The 20022-nt window shown below is 34.7% G+C and overlaps 2 protein-coding genes across 2 annotated transcripts; one reads left to right on the top strand and one right to left on the bottom strand.

Moving 5' to 3' along the window:
* The first annotated feature begins 4498 nt into the window (after positions 1-4498).
* Positions 4499-8946, top strand: LOC145595503 (annexin D3-like). Its single transcript, XM_081651921.1, has 6 exons — positions 4499-4656; positions 4777-4922; positions 6134-6361; positions 6945-7157; positions 7248-7337; positions 8619-8946. Exons 1-6 carry the CDS (start codon positions 4581-4583, stop codon positions 8820-8822), a joined length of 957 nt encoding a protein of 318 aa, XP_081508047.1. The 5' UTR covers positions 4499-4580; the 3' UTR covers positions 8823-8946.
* Positions 8947-9181: 235 nt separating this feature from the next.
* Positions 9182-15543, bottom strand: LOC145595502 (uncharacterized). The gene is made up of 11 exons (XM_081651919.1): positions 15124-15543; positions 14533-14919; positions 14205-14419; positions 12791-13096; positions 12388-12595; positions 11857-11949; positions 11665-11756; positions 10448-10565; positions 10275-10360; positions 9893-9944; positions 9182-9806 (listed from the first exon to the last, which is right to left on the bottom strand). Exons 1-11 carry the CDS (start codon positions 15130-15132, stop codon positions 9333-9335), a joined length of 2040 nt encoding a protein of 679 aa, XP_081508045.1. The 5' UTR covers positions 15133-15543; the 3' UTR covers positions 9182-9332.
* Positions 15544-20022: the final 4479 nt, after the last annotated feature.

Below are 20022 nucleotides of genomic sequence, written 5' to 3'. Positions count from 1 at the left end.
CCGACCTAACCCGACCTGAAACCAACCCTAGACCCGAGTTGACCCGAGTATTTGAGACCCGAACCCGACCATGAACCGACCTAGAGAGGACCCGACCCGAATGTGACCTGTAAATTATTGACCTGAACCGAACCCGACTCGAACCCGAGAATGACCCAAACCCGATTTAACCCGTCAAAACCCAAATTCAACCCGACCTGTTACTAACCCGACCCGAGTTCAACCCGACCCGTTCCTAACCCGACTCGATTTTGAACCCGACCCGAAATAAACCCGACTTGTTATTGACCCGACCCAAATTCAACCCGACTTGTTATTGACCCGACCCAAATTCAACCTGACTTGTTATTGTCCCGACCCGAATTTAAACTCTACCTATTACTAACCCGAATTTTAGGATTTAGGAATTTTTAGGATAAAAAGAGTACTCCGTATTGACTATTGAGTTTCAGGCTTTTTTTCAATTTATTAACATGGATTCCAATTATAAAACAAAATTGGCCTTTCTCGTCTTACTTGACTTATCTCTTACATAATCCTCGTCAAAGAAAAACTGAACTGGATGGCAGCAAAAAAAAAAAAAAAATAAATAAATAAATAAATTAAACAAAAAAATTAAAAAATACACGGGACCCAGACAATAGCAAGTCTTTCTCATCTTACTTGACTTATCTTTTTTTATTATTATTATTTTTTTTAAGGGAATTCAAATTTTTGACTTGAACCACACCCGAGACCGACTTGGAAATGACCCGACGTGATTATAACCTGCAAATTATTGACTTGCCAATTTGAACTCGAGAATGACCAGATAAGTTTAAATGACCCAACTTGATTGTAACCCGCAAATTATTTACTAAACCCGACTTGAACCCAAGAATGACCCGACTTGGAAATGACCCGATTATAACCCGCAAGTTTTTGACTTGAACCGAACCCGACCCGAACCCGAGAATGACCCGACTTGATTATGACCCGCAAATTATTGACTTGAACCGACCCCGACTCAAACCCGATAATGACCCGACCTGATTATAACCCGAAAATAATTGACTTGAACCGAACCCGACTCGAACCCGAACATGACCCAAACTCATTTAAACCCGTAAAAACCCGAATTTAACCCGACTTGTTTTTCACCCGACCCGAATGTAACCCGACCTTTTATTGACCCGACCTAAACCCGACCCGAACCCGAAAAGATGTATGACCCGACATGACCCGACTCAAGCATGACCCAACCCAAACCCGACCCACATAGGTCTTGACATTAACCCATATTGACCCGACCCGAGATGACCCGACCCACACAATCCCGACTAAAATCCGACCCATTTACCCGAATTGACAGCTCTACTCCGTAGTAAGATTAATTAAAAGAAAAGATCAATAGGACTGTGCAATAAAGACTAATTAATTAATAATGTCAACCCAAAATTGACAAATCTATCTGTCTATATTTATATGAACACTTGTTGTAAATTAAAATGGCACATCCTATACTACTATGACCTCTCAACCGATCGACAAGAAGATAGTTTACCATATATCAAGTCTAAGGCCCTGTTCTCTTACGTTGAAATTCAGTTCAGCTCAGCTCAACTCCTAATTTCCTTCTCTTATAAAATATTCAGTTCAGTTGGGTTCAGCTCAGTTCAGTTCAGCTGAGTTTAGTCAATGAGAACAGACCCTAAATTATAAGACCTACCATAAAAAACAAAAAAACACGAGTTTAACGTGCTTTCTTTCTAATTATATGACCCCAACACTGCTGGCAAAATTGTCTATATCTAACCAAACATTTGATTAAATGAATACTATTATTTTTTGAAAACAAATGAATACTATTATTAGTACTATATGAATTGTAATCTTCCTTAACCCCACTCCACATGTGCTTCACGCTGCTTCCCTTTGAAGTTCTTAACTTCTCTTATCCTTTCAATAATTGAATTAGCTAGGGACTAATTAATGCAAAGTTGACCTTCACCATCATCTTTAGCTACCCCAAACCTACCTTGACAAGTGTAACTGTGTAACTACTCCGTAACTTAAATGATACAGCTCGGAGTATTATAATGTACTCCGTATGATTGTATATTTGTATGTATCTTCAAAGTTTTACATTGACAGACGTAAAAAATGAAAAGTTAATAACATAGTAACAGTATGAAAGAGTAGGGGAGAAAATGAAAGATTCTTCCCTAAGAGAAATACTCTGTATATATCTCATGCAAGACATTAGTGAAAAATAAATTATAATTATAACAAATAATACTACAATATCCAACTATTTGAAATTAAACTAGTGTGTACCCCGGGCGTTGCACCGGGAAACAACTTTAAAACAAAATGTAATCCAAAATCCCATTGTTGAAGATATTACATTTCCATTGTTTAGGAATTGTTGAGGCTATTCCTCTTAATTTATTTTTTTCAGGCTGCATATTTATTTTTTTGTGCTTACTTATACATATATTTATTTATGTGTATATGGAGAACATAAATTGGCTGTGGCTCAGACGGTAAGGTATGTGATCTTGTAACCATGAGATACAATGTTCAAACCTTGTGGGATGTTTTTTTCTTATTAATAATGACATTAAATAAATGTTGCAATGCTAGAAGTGACATGGCATAATGATAGTTAAATGATGATGTGGCGCAATGTGGTGCAGATTTATGTGACACATAAACGTTTTTAGGAACGCTTTTTAATATATAAGTATAGATGGCTGATTAGCATTCCAATTATTTGTTCTCCAACTGGCCTGTTGGTTATTAATATGTTGAAAAATCCAATTGTATTGAAATAAAGTAATTTTGTGGTTGTTTGTCTAAGGATCTGTTCACATTTACTTAATTTCAGTTCAGTTCAGCTCTAATCAGTTCAGTTCAGCTCTCAATTTCTTTCTCTCATAAAATATTCATTTCAGCTCAGTTCAGTTCAGTTCAGCTTAGTTCAGTAAATGTGAACAGACCCTTAGTATAAGACTATAAGTACTCTGTATAATATAATATTATTTTTTATTATATACCTGGCCAAAAAATAATTGAAATAAGGGTAATGCTATATGTAGCCCTAAGTGCTATATATAAGCATTAAATACACTCTTGGAAATTGTATAAAATTAGGAATTCATGACAAAAATACGCGTAAATAAGTGTAATTATTGTTTATATTTTGATGATTTATTTACTTTAACGATTTTCAAGTGTAAATTTAATGCTTATATGTAGCCCTAAGGGCTATGTATAACATTTTCCATAAATACAAGTACATGTCTACTTACGCTACCTTAAATTATATACATGACTCTCCGTTTACGTTTGTATTTTCATAATTTATTGAGAAAAATACAAAATTATGTAATCATTTTAACTAGGGAAATTATTAGAGCATATATTCAATATATATGGACAAACAAATATTATGATGAGTTCATGACTGCTCACCTACCTAACTACTCCGTACCTAGCATATTGAAATATTGAATACTTGTACGTATTAATTAAAAATAAAGAAATTAATACCTGCATAATTCTATAAGTGTCTCATTCTAGCTGTCGTGTTTTCCTCCTTGTTTAAGACAAATGGTTTCAAGGTCAACGAGAAGATAATCTATTTTAAGCTTAACAAAAGCATGCTTAACATTAATTCATTATTGAAAGATTCAAAGATATATCTAGAAAACGATAGAGATACAACATTACTACTTCACAAGTTCATTGTGGATCAACTGACGAGGCCCCGGTACTATACAGAAATAATAGTCATATACTTATATTATTACCATTTACCCGTGTATGTTGTAACACACTGTAATTTTTTCGTGCCAAGTAATGTCGTAATTTTAGGAATTGGACTTGGAACTAATTCCAATTCCGATTCCAAATATTATGAACTGGCCCCAACCAATTACAAGCCCAAATCTTTAAATTTTGACTAGGCACCCGGTTTGCTCACCCTTAGTCAAAGATCCTACTACCTACTTGATTCACCTAGAAATAAAATATTGACAACTTAGATCGGATTTTGACCTGTGAATTCCCTTCCTGACCCAACCCAACTTGACCCGACTTGATTCCATACCCGAGTTAATAAGGGAGAACCCAAACTCGACTCAAACAACATGGAAACCAACTTAATTTGACTCATTTACCATATTTTGTAATGACTCAAACAATCCAAACAACTACGAAATTTGACATGAATTGAAAGGTATCCGGATTCAATCTCATTTCATATTTCCATTATTGGGTACCAATAAAGTGGGAAACCATTACACTAAAGAAATTGTCCATCTGTAATGAAAGTACGAAAAGGATAGGCTGTGAAATGTGAATTTGTTTTTATTTTATTTATTTTACTCCATCAAAGTTGCAAGATCTTTACAAATGGCCTCTCATAAGTCATAACCGAAGGTAAAGCCAATTAAATAAAAAATTAAAACGTGCGATTTCTGTTACAACAACTCGTACATTATTACAATCTTACATTACCCAAAATCCAAAAATCCCATAATACCCAAAACCACCTTCTTCTCTAACTTCTTCTGAGAAAAAAAAAATCATCAAAAATGGCTACTCTAATAGTCCCAGAAATTGTTCCTTCTCCAATTCAGGATTCTGAGACCCTTAAAAAAGCTTTTCAAGGTCATCTCCTTCTCTTTCTCTCTCCTTTGACCCTCATTTTTCATTGAATTTCCTATATTTAATTTAATTTTTTTTTGATTTAATCTGAAAAATTGATGAAATGGGTAATTGAAAGTGCAGGTTGGGGAACAGATGAGAAAGCAGTAATAAAAGTATTGGGTCAGAGAAATGCAGGTCAAAGGAAGAAGATTACTCAAGCTTATCAACAGCTTTACAATGAATCTCTCTTTGATAGTCTTCGTTCTGAACTTTCCGGTGACTTTTTGGTATATATTTCTTCTAAATTTTATAAGTAATTCTTTTATTTAATCTTTATGGTTGTATGTTAAATTTTGGTTCTTTAAGGGCCCTTTAGTAATTTAAGCAAATATAAACTGTCAAAATCTAAAAACTTTGGCAGTAAATTTTCATTAGTATTTCCTGCCTTAAATGATGAAATGCCTCCCGGCCCTCCCGATTGGTTAGAGCTTTCCTTTTGGTTCTAGGAGATGACGTGATATTTGAACTTGTTTAGCAATGTTAATAAGATCCCACTTGATTAATTTTTGAAGAAAAGTTTGCCAATTTTTCAAAATTTGACCACAACTGTTCAAAATGTTTAATTCTCAATTTAAAACAGATTTTTTTTTGAAAGAAATGTATTCTAGTAGAGTATGTGATTAATGTGAATAGTATAGAAATCAAAGTGTTATAACATAATTAGTCACATAGTGGGATACTTGGATTTCATTTGATTCATCTTAATGTGTATTGCATCCGTTCCAAAACTATCATAATGAGTTTCATGCTTCCTAGTTATAACGTACAACTTTAACCATTACTCCCTTTGTCTCCTTTTTTTATTGCCCCATTTGACTTGACACGGTCTTCAAGGCGATTTTTGAAACGTATATAACTCTTTTTTTCATACGAGATTCTATTGTTGAAATGAGAATGAAGTTATCAACAATTCTACTTCAATTAGGCAGCTATTTTTTTTTTTTTTTTTTTTTTTTTTTTTTTTTCCAATTTATTTCATTAGTGTTATCACTTGTCAGTTAAGTGATTTCTTATGGTGTTAAGGCTGAAATTTTGGAATTTTATGACATATTTGGTGTATAGTTAATAAATTTGGGCAAACGAGAGAATTTCCATTTGCAAAATATAATATGGGGCATTATCATGTTTCCTTGTGAGAAAGAAAGTAAAAAATGATTTGAACTTCTAATGACTGTACTGTAAATGGGAGATTTAGTTAGTAGTTTAGCTATAAAATAACTGCATTGTGTTGATGTGTGACCATATGCAGAACTTTTTTAGATGGACTGTTTTACTCTGAAAGACTTAAAGCTTATGCATGAGACTTGTAGTGTTTACTGCTACAATTTATGTTGGAATAATATTTTGTCAAAAAAAAAAAAAAAAACACTTCAAGTTTCCTTCTGGGTGCTCACTTATTTCCACACAGTTTATCAAATAACATCTTTGCTACTTACAGAATGCAATACTTCTATGGACATATGATCCTCCGGAAAGAGATGCGAGACTGATTAATGATGCTTTAAAGGCGACGAAGAAAGGGGTGAAACATTTGCAAGTCATAGTTGAGGTAGCATGTGCTTCTTCCCCTCATCATCTGATGGCTGTCAGGCAGGCCTACTGTTCCTTGTTTGAATGCTCCGTTGAAGAAGATATCGCATCAAATATACAACTTTCATTGAGAAAGGTAATTAGTATAAGGGGGCTACGTCACTAGCTTGAAGTGATGTTGAAACACATCATAATGCCAATGTTATGTACTTACATGAATTATAGAATTGTATGATGTATGCAATTATGTTCTATTTTAAGATCTGTTATATGACTTATATCAACTAAATGTGGGTTATATTCTGTGTCATTTTGTGGAAGTAACAGTATTGTCTGTTCCCATTGTTATCCATAATTAGGAGTCACATTGTTCCAACCTCATTTTTAAGGATATATTATGATTATGACTTTACACCACAAAAACGAAGAAAAAAATCCATTTCAATTCAATTCGTAGTTTTTGTGCTATGTGACATATCTTTATCGTCTTACCATTATTTGATATATGTATTGGCTTGTTATTAATTTAATCATTGACCATGATAGTGTAGCAACATCTTATTCCGGACATCATAAAACAGAATGTGTGACTAGATACCAAACAACGGGAGTAATCTTTATTCTAATACTATTTTTGTAGTTGGCATCATTGTATCAGTTCTTAGCATGACGCTAGGATTGGAGTATTTTGGCTGACTAGTGTTACCTGTATTATGTAGTTTCTTGTGGCTTTAGTGAGCTCCTACAGATATGACAAGGAAGTGGTGGACATGAATGTTGCCAAACTTGAAGCTGCTCACCTTCATGAATCCATCAAAAAGAAGGAATTAGACCATAATCATGTTGTGTGGATTCTTGGAACTCGAAATTTCTTTCAGCTGAGAGCAACATTTGCTTGCTATAAGCAGGAGTATTCTAGTACCATTGACCAGGTCACTTTCTTACCTCTGTTTTAATCACCCAAGATAATTGAATTTAACAACACAAATTGTAGCTTACCTTTTAACCATGGTCTTTGACAGGATATATTGAAATGTGGGAACGATGATTTGCAAGCTTTACTGAGAATCACCATTTTGTGCATTGAAAGCCCTGAGAAGCACTTTGCTGAGGTATTTGATACTCATAACTATGTTCTTGTTTAAATTTACTTTATGAATGATGCATATGCCATGAGTAACATCTGAACTCAATCAAGATGAAAAATAATTCCTCGATTTTTTATTGACTGGATAGTCGTATAAATCCATTTTGAAATACTTTCTGCCAGGTTAGTTTGGATTAGGATCCTTGCAGACTCTGACAATGGCAGGACCCATATTGGTTTTTATCCATTTCGTTTAGAACCTATTTGGAGTTTATATCCCTAATATAATTCAAAATATACACTGTTTTAGGAAATATATTTCTCATCCCTCTTCTGAACTTTCAGTTTCTGTATGGTATTCCTACTTTCTTATTGCCTAAAGCTTCCAAAAGTTAAGGAGCCACATTTTCTATTCTCAACTTTCCTCAAAACCAATTCCATATTTTATTGGCTTCAGACATAATATATCATCCTTAAGTTCGATGGACTTCTGTTATTTTCTCTCTGATTTTGGAACAGATAGACTTTAAACTATTTAAGTTGATCAGAAGTGAGTTAACTTATTGTTCACTAAGATTTTTAATTATAGATATGTTTTGTTTAGTGTAATCAGTGTCAGTTTTGAGCAAAAATTCCATATTGAATGGAGCAAATCAATTACAATTAACAATGGGTTTTACCTTGAAGAATTGTCTTTTGTTGTCTATTCACTTTGATTGTAGGTTCTTCACTCGTCAGCTGAATGTGTAGGGTGTAATTGCTTTTCTCTTTTTTCGTTAGATTGCTCAACTCTCTGCAACATGTGTAAGGTGGACTTGCTTTCCTCTTTTCCCAAATTTATTGATATTTCAATATTAATAGGACTAGAACTACTGCAGTACCGTGATTGTAAATTAGCCTACTAACTTGTCAATCCTACCTTCATTGAGCCTTTTTACAAAAATTAAGTGGTGACTAAAAAGTACAGCTTATATATGAAGCTGTTTTTGACTAATGTGAAATTACCTTAACTTAGGGAAAAGGATACAGTCTAGTGGAAGACATTGTAGTTTACTAATTTTGCCCAAATGATATTGACAATTTATAGAACCCCTCAAACATGTTTGTGAACCTCTGAAAATTTACTCAAATGAGGTTAAGAGGTTCACATTACCAATTTCATTTGACCTGAACTTAACTCGACCGACTAGGTTGAGAGGTTCACATTCTCCTGTTTTATGAAAGTATTATGCTGTGGCTCATCAGGTTTTGGTCTCTGAAAGTTTATACTTTGATGGCTTTTGGTTTCTGACCTGTGTGTCTGCAGGTTATAAATTCATCAGTTGTTGGACTCGGTACAGATGAAGATTCACTAACTAGAGCAATAGTGACTCGGGCTGAAGTTGACATGGTAAAGATCAATGAAGAGTATTCAAGGACGTACAAAGAAAGTGTTGCGGATGCAGTTATTGGCGACACATCAGGGGACTACAAGAATTTCTTGCTGACTTTGCTTGGCAAACAAATATAAGCACCCTAAGTAGGTAGTCCTGTAAGGCAATCTGGTCGATGATCTTGGCTTGTTTATCGCATTCTTGTACTATATGTAGTGTTTATTAGCACGTGTGACAGTGTGAACCAATGCTGTAATGGATCGAGTCATTGATTATTAATTTACCGTGAAAGATACTTTTGAAATTTGCTTGGCTTTTTATTGTTTTAGGGTGAATCTTTCAAATTTTCAATCAATTTTGCTATTTCTTCTTTTATTGAGTTCTAAGTGAAGCTGTGTAGAAATATTAATTCTACTAACTATTAAAATTAAGTTTAGAACCAAGCCATAGCAACAACAAACAAAGACAACTATTTCATTTCACAGTTAAAGACAAATTCATAAGGTGAGCTATGTCACAAATCCTCAATAAATCAATGAAAATTCTGTAAAAATATATACACCAAAACTTCGCTCAAAAGCTATTCACTTTATTTTTCTTAAATCAAGACAGAAGTGCACCTTATAATGAACTATCCAACTTTTTCATTAGATGTCATACAGTATACTATCCACAGCTTTGTAAATGCCAGAGGCTAAATCCTTGTCAGATGTGCTGATCGTTGTGATTGTTGGTCGGACTTTTATTAAAGCATTACTAGGCTCATGCACATGTATATCAAAAGATCTACCTGATCCGTCAATTGCACCTTGTCCTACTGTAATTTTAAAACCCATATCTTCTAATGCAGTCGAAAGCCTTCCCAAATCAATGGAGGTCCCCTTGGATTCCTTCCCTGTAAGTAACCGATATTTCCCATGTTCTAAACTCAGCTCCCCCTTTAGTCTTGTAATGTTAATATCTTCCTCCAAATTTATCCAGTGATATTGGGAGACTAAATCTGTTGGAATCTCAAGTTCTGCTCTTCTCTTTAAGCTGGGGACGCGTAACATAATGTTTTCAGTGTAGTATATCACTGAGATTGACTTTGCATTTACAAGAGCCTTCAAGTTTTCGGGTAACTATTTCGAGTATAAACAGAAAAACTTCAGAATTAATGGAAAGAAATAATGAGATTGAATCAAATAGTCAGAGGAAGAAGAGTTACCAACACAAACTTTGGTTGCAGCTTCTGTATCAACGGTGCAACTTTACTTGTTCTGAAACAAAACAAAAGCCATAGGTGACAAACTGACAACAACATATGGAGACAAACTGCAGGCAGTAAAACTACGCCAAGGGCAGTAAAACAGATGACAATTACAGAGGCTGGCTGCAATTCCATTATTCTTTAGTTCTATATGATAGCGCTGTTTCTTGAGGAATGCAAAGGTGGATTCTAAAAGTTTACATTAACAATAATATTCAAAAAACAAGTAAGCATTATCAAGTAACATGTAAATGCCAAAAGTAAGGCACAAAGAAACAATCAATCCAAGCAACAATCACCTAGAAAATGAGTGCAATTTATATTAAAAAAGCAGAAGTACCTAATGCCAGAGAGGAATGAACATTGAAGGACCTTCATGGCCAAAGGTTTGAAAGGTAGGAGAGCTAAATCAGCATCTAATGCTTTCTGTAACAATCATACAATTCACTCTTGAACACAATAGAAGAAGAATTATAACAATCATACATGACAAAGTGAAATGAAGAAAATTACCTCCAGAACAAGCAATGAATTTTCATTCTCATGCCAACGCTTAAGAAAATGAACAACAGGCCCAAGCCGCAGATTCCAATGAGGAGCAAATACTATGCATGGTTCCTGCCAAATTTTCCTGGAAACAAATGTCATTCTTATGAACAGAACATGCCAACCACAAATGTCGCAAGGTTTGGTGCTTCATGGGAAAACTAGCACCATCTTATCAATATGGTAAAGTCCAAAACAAGAAATGTATATAATAGTCTTACTGTAGCCACCAGCTTCAGAGCCAAAGAGGGTTAAAGAACTGAGTGTAAAAGAGGGGCATGTGTAAGGGAGTGTTGAAGGTGGAGGATTTGTAAGAAAAAGTATGAAAGAGAGTACTGTAGGTAGGGTTTGTGCTGAATGTTTTTTTGCCAAAAGAATAAATTTTTTGGTCAAATAGTGAAAAGGGCAAAAGTGTAACCAACAGAAAGGAAAGGGTGAAAGTAGAGAGCTTAAATAACAAAGAGGCATGGTGATTGTACATGTCATTAAGCATGAAATGATAGCCTTAGTAGAGGTCCACATTTTTATAATGCAACTCAAAACTGTATCTCATGCACAAAATGGGAATGAAAGTCTTGGTAAGTTGGTAGTTAGGAGTAGTTTGAATTCTTCAAATGCTTTTATCCTCTCTATGTTGTGCCCCATCCCAACCCTTGATTCAATAACAAACTAACAACTAACAAGTAGGCGGTTTTACATTAATTATTAGTAAAAGAACCATAATTAGTGGCCTTGACTAGCAAGACCGTGGTAATATGGAAAAAAAAAAATACTATTACAATCATTAAAACTAAATAAGAATCCTGATATGTGACAAACTAATAATTAATTTGGAACTGCCAACTTGCTATCACCTTATCACTTGAACTCTACAAACACTTTTATAATTGGTTAAGCCAATAGCATTTATCAGGATTATATCTAGAATTAAAAAGTGTGACAGAAAATACCCGACAAATTGATACAAAAAATTCAACAGACATTTTAGAGATAAGATATATAGGAACACAGCAAAGATGATAAAATTGCATCATCATCACACTATGAAAACCAATAAGGTTGACCATCTAGGAGCATTTATGTAAAAAGGGGTTGTCTCCACTCCTATCAGGATGGAGTTGATGGTAATAATGCAGAAGTTACATCTAACATCACATTCAAGAAAGAAAAGATGTTAATCTTACAATAAATCAGTTGTGCAGATTGAAGGTAGCAGATGAAGCCTTTTCTCCTTTATAAGATCAACATGGGCAAACAAGGGCTCACCAGCAAACAACTGCATTATTACACAAGAGATCGCCAGCTCGTTTTAATCTCAATAATAAAATCAGCTTACTGGCATACATACTTTTAGAGCCAAGCTTTAATGCACATACCTTTTTCTGTCGCTGCACACACAGCCACTCTGGAATTATGGTGGTGTAGGATAAAAGTTCTTCTGCAACAGAAGAAATGAAAAATATGGGGACCTATAACATCAATTACCTGATGGTCAGTTGTCAGGTCAAATTGTAAGGGAAATTTTCCAGACAACCCCCATCCCCACCCCACCAAAAATAAATAAATAAATAAATAAATAAAATAAAATAAAGGTTGCATTCCTCAAAGACACATAATATCAAGCAGTCAAACAAACCAAAACAGGATGGAAATCTCATCCCATTCCATCCCCTTCCATGCCATACCAAAATCTATCTCAGCCATGATTTCAAATAACTAACTTTAAAAAAAAAAAAAAAAAAAAAAAAAAAAAAAAAAAAAAATATATGATTATACTCCTTGTATCATTCAATGTCAATCTTATATGACTGACATAGATGTTTATGTATGATGCTTACACCGGTTGAACCAGTTAGACATTTTTTTGCCTATTATATCGAACAGCCCACACAGGAATGTTCACCTACCTTCAAATTTAATAATTCCTCATAAACTGATATCTGCTCCAATAGTTGCAACACTACACCAATGCGACCAATAGGAATTAGAACAGAGCCTCCTGCTTTGAGAGAATCAATAGCATAAGAGCATATAAATTCTAGCTTCTGCTCCTCCTCTGAACTTCCATCAGGGTCGCTTAAGGACTGGATGGAGGCAACCTCTGCATTTTCATTGCTGCAATACAGTGATAGCACAAGATTTCTAAGAGATCATGACATAATATGACATCAGAAAATGAGAAAATCTACTCAAAGCATTTATGTATCTTATTTGTTTTTCACCTGTAGCGGTTATTAAAGTCTTGACTCTTGATTAGACTACCAAAAGATAAAAGTAATATATATATTTAAATGCAGAGCAGAGAATTACATTGGAGCTGACTGATCAGTCTCTTCATCAACATCTTCCGTATTATCGAGAGAAGAGAAGTCTGAAAACAATACTAGATCATGATCTTGTAGAGCATGGTAATCAAAACTCAAGGCTGGAGCAGAGTCAAGGATAGAACTAGATAATAAAACAACATCCTTTTTTGGACTTTTAATCTCCCAATTTGACGTGCCAATATCGAGACCAGAGCTGAATGCCTTAATAATTAGCAAACCACTATAGCAAGTTTCTTCAGCATATTTAAGTGATTGCACCTTCTGAATGCAATCCTTCACGTCAGCTGCACTAAGAAGAATTTTAATTTATAATCAAAGATATAAAAATGTGTGAAGAATGTAAGCATCAGAAACACAAAAGGAAAAGGCTGATATTAGATGAAATGAGGAGGATTACAGAGGCAATCTTATTTAACACAATCTGAAAGCCAAAACTTATACCACAAGAAAATAGAATCCAGTACATGGTGACATCTAGAAAAAGGTCATCTTAATTAAGTTAGTGAGGACATGAACCAATTACTTTGCTTTCATGCATCTTACTTTTTTTGATTGCATAAGATGCAACACTCATTGCCCAATTGCACCATTAATCTAGAAATCTCTTGTAAAGATCATTGCAAAAACCCTGCAATTCCAACTATTATTATCAGCTTAGTGTTTTACATGCTGCATTCTATTTATATTGCTGACGGTTAGAAGTAAGTATTGGCTCAGAAAACATATGTAAATAAACAAATTAAACATTTAAGTAGCATTAGAAAGTAGCTCATCCAACTTCTGTTATCTTCATACAGTTGAACTTGAAATGCCACCTTCCAAATTAAAAGCGTAAATAGTACAATCAGTGTAAAAATTGTGCACTTTGATTGGGCTAGGAGAGGCGATTTCAAACAGTTGAGCGAGCACACGAGCGGAAGAACCGAGGAAGGGAGGGGGGGGGGGGGATAAGCACACTAGGGCACATTTCAGTGAGGCATGGATCTTGCGCCTGACTCCAGGCTCCCTATTGCCTTAGTGTGGCTTGAGCCTAGACTCTAGGATCTCTATCGCCTTACTGTTCCCGCTCTTGACTATTTTTGCATTTAATTAACAGGATTTTTTCTGGATTTATAAAAGGGAGAGTACAAAAAGGGCATTTTTACAAAGATTTACCTTGTAATTGTGTTAATAGCACAGCCAAGGTATTATATTTCACGAGTAAACAAAGCCAATGCAACCATAAAAGTAAAACCAGCGGGCTATATATTATATGTTAAAAGTCTAAATAAGTTATATCATCAAAATAATTCATGAAACACTCAAACATCATCAATTATCATCATCCAAGAAAGTTAAAGCAGCATAACAGATCCCGAAGACAAGAACATAAAGTAGCTACATAAGCATAATACTACCTGTACAATGGTAACCAGCCACCAAGCTCTGTCCCTTCTTTGCCCAAGATTATCTCCTGTATAGAAGGCGGAAACTTGGCAAGCTCCTCCCACTTCATCCACTTGGCACACCCAGAGTCCTCAGGTCCATAAAATTGCCTGAACTCTCTATGCATAGAAAGAAGATCCTCCATCATAAGCTGCCCAATTCTTGTCGTTGCTTCAGTAGCATAAATCTGATCATCGAAAACCATATCAACAAACTCACTAACATATCCACAAGGGACAAAACTAAAGAAGAAAAAAAAAATCAGACAACAAAAGTAACTTCTGTGTACGAAAAATTCACCTTAGCAACGAAATTCTTATTGCGGGTCAAGAATGGCAATCCAAGCATTCCCATAGGACTTGAGATTAATACAACATCAATGAAAGAAACATCCCATAGGTGCAAATTACTAACAGTTTTGTACCAAGGGACCCCATGAATCAAACTACTAGCATCAAGGGAATTATCAACTTTTTGCTTATTATGAGCTGCACAGTCAGTGTCCACAGACGCATGGCACGAGCAATCAAAAGCGTATTCAAGCCGTCTTTCAGAGTAAACAGGTACAGGAGCAAATATCAACAGAGCTGAAAGATCCAATGGGCAATCTACCAAAATGCGGAATCCACTAATTTCAATTATGTGACATGGCGGGAAATAATAACCCTGTCCCTTGCTTAAACAAGTCTGCAAATTTGACAAGAAAACATTAAGGATAATGAAGATTACATATAAAGAAATGATCATATATCAATATAATCTATCCCCGGATTCAGGTATCACATTATTAGTTCAAATTACACTATCAACAACATGAGTAATAATCCCGAAAACAGAGGAAGTACATAAAATAACTTGACGGGAAGTGAAACAAAAAGGGGAAAAACTTACCAGCTTCATGGAAACAAGAAAAAAGAGAACTTTCCCAAATGATCATATAAAAAAAGGGTATCTGATTATCCTTTCCTCAATGACATTCACCCATTAAAACTAATTGCGGCATTTTATCGAACACCTTATGAGCATGAAGGGTAATAAACAATTTTGGAGGGTGTTTGTGATTGTGGTACTAAAATTTGTATGATCAAGTATGCAAGAAGAGAAAAACGATGATAGTGACAGATTTGTGACGAGCTATTCTACGGTATAATTAGTTGTAAAGAAACAAAAGTTTCAGAAGCAGCGAGACGACTGTGCGTAGAGAAAGAGAAAGTGAGTGAAGTAAAAAACAGCGTGAAATGACGGTGGATGTTAGGTGGTCGGCGTAGTTGCCGGAGGTGGGAGCTGCGGTTGAGTAAGAGAGGTGATGGTGGTTGTGTGAGGGCAGAGAGAATAGAGAAGAACAAATGAGGGAGCACCCGTTTACTTTGTCTTTTGTTTATCAAGCAGCATAATACTACCTCCGTTACAAGTTACGTGCAACGATTTGGCATAAAGCAGAGAGAGAAAATGTCTAATCGTGGCACATAACCTATAACGGAGGTCGGAGGTAGTAGTAAATACTTCGTAAATCAATAAAAATGTGGAGTCACCATGACATTGATGTAAATTCTTGGACTCTAATGGTTAAATCATCCATGACTTTAGTTAGGGTATTTTATCTACAGTGTGTCAGTGTACCCACTTGTAAAAAAAAAAAAAAATAAGAAAAAAGAAAAGGAAGCTGCTTTAGCAGTTTAGCTAATTCCAATACACCATACCAATAATAAGATGCATATAGGAGAATCTAGTTTCTAATTACTAATCTACGCTAATTATAGTCTTTATACCCTGACTATGCCCTTATTAGAGTCATGGATGACTCTAACACTTAGAGTCCAAGAATTCCTTGACAATGAGTCGAGTAAAATAGAAGACTAATCCCATATTCGAGGAATTCTGGACTTTAACGGTTAAAGTCATCCATGACTCTAATAAGGGCATAACAGTTCTTTAACTTATTACCCACTTGTAAAGAAAAAAAAAAAAAGCAAATTGAAAAGGAAAACCAAAACCAAGGTATGGAAAAAGGACAATGAAGTAAGGCCATGGAAATGGTTTAAAAAGAATAGGTCTTTCTTCTCCATTTCCTTTTTTAAAAAATTAAAAAAATTTCTCAAATAAGTAAATATGCAACTTTAAGGTCTTTCTTCTCCATTTCCTCAAATTGAGTTGAAAACATCAATTACAACATTGCTATTGAGTATTGACGAATTCACGGGTTCCCTGATTTATATTATCCAAAAAATCGAAATCAAAGTTTATTGTACTTGGTATCTAAAAGAATACCATCAACGACAAATTGAATAAAGGAATATCATCAAGGATTATTGGAGAATGCCATCAAGGATTGTTAGAGAATACCATCAAGGGCTATTGGTATCTAAAACAATACTATCAAGAATTGTTGGAGCATACCATCAACTCATCAAGGGTGGTTGGTATCTTAAAAAATACCATCAAGAAGTTCGTTGGTATCATAAAAAATAAGATACCATTAACAGCAAAAGATAGAACAAGAACATCACCAACAGTTTGTTCTCGCATTTTTTTGGTGCCAAAATTTGTCACATGTTGAGAACTTCATTTGAGGAAATAGCTGAAAAAAGAACTCAATTTGCCAGAATTTCTTTTTTGAGAAATTAATTTTTGTTCTAAACTGAACAAACAATTGAAAAGGACATTTTTTTTATAAATGCTTTTTTTTGGATTCATGTTTTTGCCCAAATTATTATGACTCTAACAGTTAGAGTCCAAGAATTCCTCTCCCATTTCCACCCAAATTGGGCAAGGATGGAAAGAGGTTTGGTAGGTGATGGGGCGGGAATAGGTATAAAAAATGTACATGTACCACGAGTGATGAGTTAGGTATGAATTTCAGACTAAACTCGCCCCCATTGCCTCCCTCACCTTAGTGTCTTACAATAAAATACTTAATTTTTCAGGGAACTTACGGTAAAATAGTGTAGTATAATTGTAAAATACAGTAATGTAATTTAAGAGTCTAGATACTATAATAAAAAATCTATAATTTATGCAACCTTTTTAAAAATTAAATAGTAAGACACTCAATAGTAGCGGTGGTAGCGGGTATGAATGAGACAGGTTTGGGATGAGTATGGATATCCAAGTGGGTTGTGGGGCGGGGAAGGATATTAGCTTGTACTCATTGGAGCAGGGAAGGATATTAGCTTGTACTCATTGGAGCGGGGATGGATGTGAGTATTATACTCGTCATGGGTGGTGGGGCGAAAATGAGTATAAGAATTTTTAAGCGGGATGAATGTGAAGGTACCATCCAATGGAGGTAGGTGGATCACAATCAAGGAAAAGGAAGATGCTTTTTCTTTTTTTTTTTTTTTTTTTTTTTCATTTTTTTCTGTCAAAATGTGAAAATATTTATTGTAAAATTAATTTTGTCACAGAGATAAATGTAGAGAAACCTTGACTCTCTCGAACGATAAAGAGAAAGGGTGGTGCGGGGAGTGGATTCTTAGGCATCTTAGCAGCCTACAAATTAGGAAAAGATCAGTCAGAGGATCAATTAAAAGAATACAAAATTTGACTTTACTTATACATAATAAGGAATCGAGCTGAAAAAGGAAATATACATGGTCAAAGAATATTCAATTGAATCATAGCTCATCAATCAAGGATTTGATTGGCCTAGTCAAGAAGTCAACTGAATCAATTAAAGATCTTATGAAATTAATCAAAACTATAAAGTCAATCAATTAAAGCTAAATCAGGAAATGAATCAATTGATTGACGGAATTTTACCCACGCAACGGTCTAAACTTGGTATTGACACTACGAACTTAAATGCAAGTAAGTCAACCGCCCTTCTAAGCCTTTTTGAGTAAGGTAGCTTCCCTCCAAAGCTCGGACCATTTGATGACACGTAATGAACAATTGGACAACAAGTATCATTATGTCCCACGATTTAGGAAAATTTGTCAGAAAAAACCTTTTAAATGGCTCATTTTGCAAGAAAAAACCTTTTAAAGCATTCTTTGTTATAAAAAACCACCACGATCATTTTTTTTGTTGAATGAAACCTGGACCCTCTTTTCCGACATTGACTAACACTTTCAGGCGTTGACTCAATTCTTTTACTTCTTGCTGCCACTTGTTTTGATAAATGCACTCCCCTTATTACTTGTTCTCTTTATTTTCCCTCCAATGTATTTCCTCTCTAATTCTCTCTCTCCTTTCTTCCATGAATACTCTACAACACTATCACATCAAATTGGGTTTTTCTACCTCTCTCTCAACTCACCATATACACTTCAACAATAACCTGAGGTAAGTGTTAAGTAATTAGTTCTATGCTCAAAATTTGCCCAAAAAAATTGGGGTTTTTTGTAGACAAGCAAGCGAACTCACTTGACGAAGGAAGACGGCGCTTGGACGCAAAACAATGTTTCCCCAATTACGTAGTGAAGTACAAACCCAGCTATGTTCTTCATTTTCTCAATTTGTGTATACATTGTTAGGTTTTATCACCAAAAATTGACATAAAACAAACATAATTAACCTAATTGTTGTTCATTGTTTGATGATTTTGAGTTGTGATGGGTTAAATAATACATGCAAATTGGTTTGCATTGCTGAAAATTTTGTTTGGAATTGTGAAATTGTTACCCTAGATTGTTGAATTTCTGGAAATTTGTTGTTGTTGGTGTAAGATTGAGGGAAAAAACGTAAATGTGGGTTGCAAGAAGTAAAAGAAGTACGTAAGTCAACGCCTGAAAGTGTCAGTCAATGCCGGAAAAGAGGGCCCATGTTTCATTCAACAAAAAAAGTGGTCGTGGTGGTTTTTTTTTAACAAAGATTGCTTTAAAAGGTTTTTTCTTGCAAAATAAGGCATAAGGATTTTTCTAACAAATTTTCCCACGATTTAAGGAGCAAATCAAGGAAATATCAATCAACTAAGTCAACATTTCCTAAAAAATAAAGATGCCAGCAAATATCGTCTGCCAAAACAACAGATATTCTGCAATAATTACCTTTATTAGACTTACAACTAACTTACAAGTCAATAGAATGCTCTTTGTAATAGATTTCACTCAAATATTGTCCAAGAGTACAATTTACAACACTTTAATACTAAAATCTCTAACAATATTAATTTTATCTTTGTTCTTTAATTTATTATCGTTATTATAATTCTATCACAAAGTCTTATATGCGGCCAGCCACACCGTGTGGCCAGTCACTATAGGGGTTACTTCGTTCGCTAGTGTAATGGGGGTTACTTGGTCAATTTTAAAGGGGTTACTTCATCATTGTTATAGAGTTACTCGGTCGGTGTTATAGGGGTTACTCGATCGGTATTATAAGGGTTACTTAATCAATGTTATAGAGGTTACTTTAAGTGGTCACACGGTGTGGCCGGCCGCACACAAGACGAGCTGTTATTCTATTATTTTATTGCTCTTAACTAGTGTATTTGGTGATTGTATTTACTTTCTTTTGACAGATTTGATTACTAAACCCCTTAAAATAACAAATTTGAAAAAAAAAAAAAAATCTGAGATTTGTCCTAAACAGGTGGTCTCCTATTATAGCCAGTGAAAAGGCATTGTCATTGTTGTACAACTAATATGCCCAATTGTTACATTTGGAAATGAATATTATCTATACGGCTATACACGTACAATATCTTTTATAATCAAAATGCTTTCAAAAAAACTAATCTAACTTAACTTATCAGCCTGTCAAAATTGTAATACCTTCTGTGACCCCAAAACCAGAATAACAAGTGAACAGCCAATCGATAAACTATAATCAACAAGACAACAATACAAG

Source organism: Chenopodium album, chromosome 19 (assembly GCF_948465745.1).
Source record: "Chenopodium album chromosome 19, dcCheAlbu1.1, whole genome shotgun sequence".
Taxonomy (NCBI): Eukaryota; Viridiplantae; Streptophyta; class Magnoliopsida; order Caryophyllales; family Amaranthaceae; genus Chenopodium; species Chenopodium album.
The sequence above is the reverse complement of the archived record's forward strand: the minus strand, read 5'-3'. Positions and strand labels throughout refer to the sequence as shown.